Raw genomic sequence first — 5,301 nt, 5'->3', positions numbered from 1 at the left:
TCCATAATGCTGAGGATCAGAGTGGAGCTGCTGTCTCACACACGCACGCGCACACACACACACACGTGCACCCGGATGGACGACAAACCACTCAGCCAGATAATTACAACTATGTCCCACTCAAGTACGAGACTAAAACATACACTCAGAGCTGTCGCTGCTAACAACACTCATTAAAACCAACAACTCAAAGGTCAAAGGTCACAGGGCACTAAGAACTGCAGGTCGCCACTCTATCGCCTCTTCAACATTATCATGTCCAAACATATGTGTGTGTGTGTGTGTGTGTGTGTGTGCATGTGTATGGGCATATATGTGTGTATGAGTGTGTACATAAATTTGTTTGTGCGTGAATCCGTGCGCGCGCGCGTGTGTGTGTGTGTGTGTGTGTGGGCGCATATGTGTGTGTATGAGTGTGTACATAAATTTGTTTGTGCGTGAATCCGTGCGCGCGCGCGCGCGTGTGTGTGTGTGGGCGCATATGTGTGTGTATGAGTGTGTACATGCATTTGTTTGTGCGTGAATCCGTGTGTGCGTCCACGCGCGTGCGTACACACAGGTGTGTGGGCGAGATTTATGCGTCCTTGATGACCACTTCCCTCTGTCATACTTGGCTGTTGTTACTGTCCAGTAAACAAAACCCTTCTCCATCACTCATTTTGCTTTTTCCCCACATCACACACAATAGTCCTCTGATAATGAAAGAACAGAGCGTTGCATGGTGGGAAAAGAGGAGTGTGGAGAATGAGAGAGAGATGGCGAGGGACAGACAGAGAAGGACAGAGAGAGAGAGAGAGAGAGAGAGAAATAAAAAAGGAGTGATGGAGAAGAATTTACCTGTGTGCGTTGGAACGAAGAAACTCAGGGCTAAGCTACGCTGCTAATGGAATTAGCTCCCCGCACGGCTCACTGCTAATTCAATAACTACAACAACTTGTCATTGTTATTTAAAGTAATTTTCAATGTAATCAAGTGGTTTTAATAAGCATGCTCCCTCTCATTACACACTTACCCAACCTGCCTTCAGTTACACAGCCTGTTCTGTGTGTGTTATAGACCACACATTTATACATGCTATCATGAGTCATAGTGTGTGCATGTGTGTGCATGTATGAGTTTGTGTGTGTGTATGTGTTTGTGTGAATGTGTGCATGCGCGTGTGTGTGTATGTGTTTGTGTGAACGCGTGCATGTGTGTGTGTGCATGTGTGTGTGTGTGTGTGTGTTTGTGTGAATGTGTGCATGCGCGTGTGTGTGTATGTGTTTGTGTGAACGCAGGCATGTGTGCGTGTGTGTGTGCGTGCGTGTGTGTGTGTGTGCGTGTGTGTGTGTATGTGTGTGCGTGTGTGTGCGTGTGTGTGTGTATGTGTTTGTGTGAACGCGTGCATGTGTGCGCGTGTGTGTGTGTGTGTGTGTGTGTGCGTGTGTGTGTGTGTGTGTGTGTGTGTGTGCGTGCGTGCGTGTGTGTGTGTGTGTAGGTAGATGAACATCAACTCTGGGTTATTCTTATTCTGATAAACTAGCCCACAGACAGAGGAACTCTCCCTCCGTGTTCATTTTATGTGTCTCCCTTCAATCACATTACTGGTAGGTGGCATAAATAATATGTAAAACACAGACACACACACACACACACAAATATATAGTATGCAATAATTCTGCCCAAATAATTATAACATAATTCTTGTTAGGAAAGAATCTACTTAATACAGAATTATAACATGATTATAAAAACAACACGCATTTAGCAAATATAAAGCTGTATTTATGTTTTATATAAAAAAATTAATAAATAAATGTGCAAACCCTGTTGTTCAAGAAAACAAGCAGCAGGACGATTTCAACGATTTTTGCCGATAGCACATTTCAGTTGTTCCTTCACAGTACACGTTTCCCGAAAACACCCAACTCACAAACCATTTATTGTTCTGATCAGTCATCTTTCACATTTCCAGAAAAATGACACATGACATAGAAATGGAAGACCCCTGTGTAAGAGACACACTTCAGAAACATCGTTTCATTATGGCTGTCTGCAACCCGACTACAAATCTAGAGAAAAACAACAACAACAACAACATCAGAAGCCTCACAGAGAATATAGGACATCTCTGTACAATATGGGGATGCGTCCCTGTTAAATATAGTGTGTGTCTGGGCTGAAGACAGGAGGAAGATTTCCACCATCGCATGTCTGCTTTTACGTAACAAAAATCAACCTAAAAGACGTGCGAGCAAACTGTTTATTTCTGGAACTAATGTCCCCCGTTCTCTTGCTGAATGGATTCCTCAAGTGAAATAAAGGATAATAGAAGAACAGACTTTGAAATAAAGGAGGGATAATGAGAGAGTTAATCAGATGCCGTACGCGCGCACACATGCATACACACACACACACACACACACACACAAACACACACACACAAACACACACGGACACACGCACACGTGTGTACACACACACACACACACACACACACACACACACACACACACACACAAACGCGGACACACACATACGGGGGTTCGGGCTCATTAGCTAAAAGTGTTCACGGTCGTCTGGTGGCTTCATTAGCTGTTAAGACTGCCACTGAGCGCCCTTAAGCTGGGAGAGAGGGAGAGCGAGGGATGGAAGGAGAGAAGAAAGAGAAAAGCGTGTGTGTGTGTGTTGCGGGGGGGGGTGCACACAAACAGACGTCCTTAAGCTGGTCTTTATTAAGAAGACACAACAGTGATGCTGAGGCAGACGCACTCAGTTACTGCACTGATCCCCCCCCCCCCCCCGCCCCCACACACACGCACACACACACCTCTGGCTCTAATAAAGGGAAGGTAGACGACTACCTCTCCATCATTCTCTCCCTCCCTCGCCTCAACCCCGTCCCTCTGTCTCTCTCGGAGACACGTAGACTCTGCCAGTGCATGCTGGCCGGACTGTGACAGACTCTGCCAGTCAGTCAGTTAGAGTGAGGAAGGAGAGCAACGTATCGACTAACAGGGTCACATTGATTGGGAAATGTCCACTTAAATGCAGCCATTGTCTGTCACTGGAACAGGGGGAATAGGGCAGAAAAAATGCAGAGCACTGTGTGTGTGTGTGTGTGTGTGTGTGTGTGTGTGTGTGTGTGTGTGGGTGGGTGGGTGGGTGGGTGTGTGTGTGTGCGCGTGTGTGCTTCTGAGAAAGAGCGAAAATTAGAAGTAAATGCGTTATTTTGCTGTATTCTTTTTTATGTGGATATGTTTATGAAATGTTTCTTCACGTAGACGCGTGTGTAAGACAGAGAGAGACAAAGTCACACAGTGAAGAGGAAGTGAGGAAGTGTGCTCGCGTGCATATGTAAATGGTTATATTAAACGGGCGTGCGTATTCGTGCCTGTGCGTCCGATATTTTGTAGGGTGTGAATATATATATATATAAATTAAATATATCTATTTATATAAATTAAGTGTGTGCACAGTTACAGCTTTCCCGTGCACGTTTGTGTGTCCATTCGTGGCGCTGCGTTCGTGTTTTTGAGAGTTCGCGCGTGTTCCCGAGACCATCACGCACGTGTCGCACGCGGCGCCCTGACCTGGTTAGCGGGCTGAATAACTGGAGAGAAAGGGAACTTCACAGCCGGCGCAGTGTGTCGTCTTTCTACCCTTCATCTATTTTCCCAATTCTTCCTGGAATACTGCGGCGCCCCAGTTTTGCGGCGTGAGGTCGCGTCGGCCCCAGAATCCCGGTTATTCTCGTCGTGCGCTATATTCCGCGAGCTACGGTGCACGGGCAGGGGGAGTGTGCGCTTCTGCATGGCCTGAGCTACGCTATGCATCCTCAAATCAGGCTGTGGTGGAAAAACACCGACAGCGCTTAGTTGGTGGCGACCCGACGACTGTCCCGCTGCAGCACCGCAGCTGTGTGTGGAGCGGAAGATCTGAGCGTGCGGGGGAAAGTTGGTTCTCCGTTACTTCTAACGAATCCGTCCACTGTCTTACATATAAAGCGAATTGGTTGCTGTGCGCGTTTTAGGTCTTGGCCGCTTGGTTGAACAGCGAGAGAGAGCGCGGTTACGCGCGGAGCTGCTGTAGGGCGGAACGCAATGCCGCGCGACGTTTTGCAGCGCTTTCGGTTCACCGTTTACTTCCTCGAGGCTGAAGAGTCGCGGCTCGCTCGCGGGCGGGACTGGCTGCCTCCTTCCGCACATGTTCGAGCAGGGTGAGCAACTTTTTGCAAGCGGAGAAGCCTGCGTCTCCACCTCCGCGCGACTGTCGTGCAATTTGTGTTCCGTCTGCTTCTGCGAAGAGCCTGGCTCGAGGACGCGCGATCTCTCGGTCAGACGCTATGATACGGGTGGGGGGCGGGTTGGAGCAGAACTCGGTGGAGTGTTTGAAGGACAAACATCTGGCTCGGCAATCGTCTTCCTCCGTGCGTCCACGCCAAGAGGAAGCTCGCAGCGGCGGCCGCTGGCGGTGTCGATAATCCGCGTGATGACAAACCGGCCGCCAGCCGCGCACTTTGGAGGCATCAAAGTTCTGGATGTTCGGAGGAGGGGCGTCACCGAGGGGTTAATAAACTACCGGGGCCGAGGGGCTCCACGCGTCAAGACACATGACAGGAGCGCGCGAGAAACTCAGGAAGGGTCAAGCACACCCTTCTCACGCGGGGCTACCAGAGCAGAACGAAACCCCGCCGTGGACGTCGCCTCCTGGTGCCAGTGCACGAGGCTCACGCAGCACCCGTCTCCGAAAGCTCGCCCTTTCAAACCCCGCACCGCTGCATCGCTTCTGCGGCCGACCCACGTCTTACCTTAAAACGCTCCAGCTCTTCAGCGGGTCCAGATCGGAGATGATGGACACCATGGTCGACGGACTGGCGGCACGGCGTGCGGTAGCTCGGGCGAAGCGCGGCGAGGGCGGTACTCCGTCTGCGAACGACAGCGGCGCGGCGATGCTTCTCGCTGCACTCCTCGCAGTCTGATAAACGCTTGTGGCGGAGTTCCCTCCGCCCCCGTCCACCAGAATCAGTTCTGCGCGGAGCCTCTCCCTCTCTCTCTCTCTCTCTCTCTCTCTCTCTCTCTCTCTCTCTCTCGCTCTCTCTCTCTCTCTCTCTCTCACACACACAGTCTCTCGCTCCCCTGACTTCATCGTTGCTCGAAACAGCAGCTCTCTTCAGCTATAATCTTCTCTAAATCACCAAATTCGACGTTTTCCAAAAAAAATAAAATAAAATAAATAAATCTCACTTTTATAGCTCGAACTATTTGGCTTCGTATACGTTTAGGCTAAGAAAGGAAGTCTGGTTGTGTTAACTTTATGTGC

At 49.6% G+C, this 5,301-nt stretch overlaps 1 protein-coding gene across 2 annotated transcripts in view; it reads right to left on the bottom strand.

Moving 5' to 3' along the window:
- Positions 1 to 4,978, bottom strand: part of celf2 (cugbp, Elav-like family member 2) — a 128,565-nt gene extending 123,587 nt beyond the window's left edge. Inside the window, exon 1 of one of the 2 annotated variants that reach the window (XM_035528665.2) lies at positions 4,790 to 4,978. In XM_035528665.2, the coding sequence (XP_035384558.1) occupies positions 4,790 to 4,842 (53 nt within the window). In that variant the 5' untranslated portion in view covers positions 4,843 to 4,978. The remainder of the gene's footprint in view (positions 1 to 4,789) is intronic. The other variant, XM_035528660.2, reaches the window with a different exon arrangement.
- Between the last annotated feature and the right edge of the window lie 323 nt (positions 4,979 to 5,301).

Source organism: Electrophorus electricus, chromosome 11 (assembly GCF_041902795.1).
Source record: "Electrophorus electricus isolate QZ-2024a chromosome 11, ASM4190279v1, whole genome shotgun sequence".
NCBI lineage: Eukaryota > Metazoa > Chordata > Actinopteri > Gymnotiformes > Gymnotidae > Electrophorus > Electrophorus electricus.
Note: the sequence above shows the minus strand (reverse complement) of the source record. Positions and strands in the feature narration are given on the sequence as shown.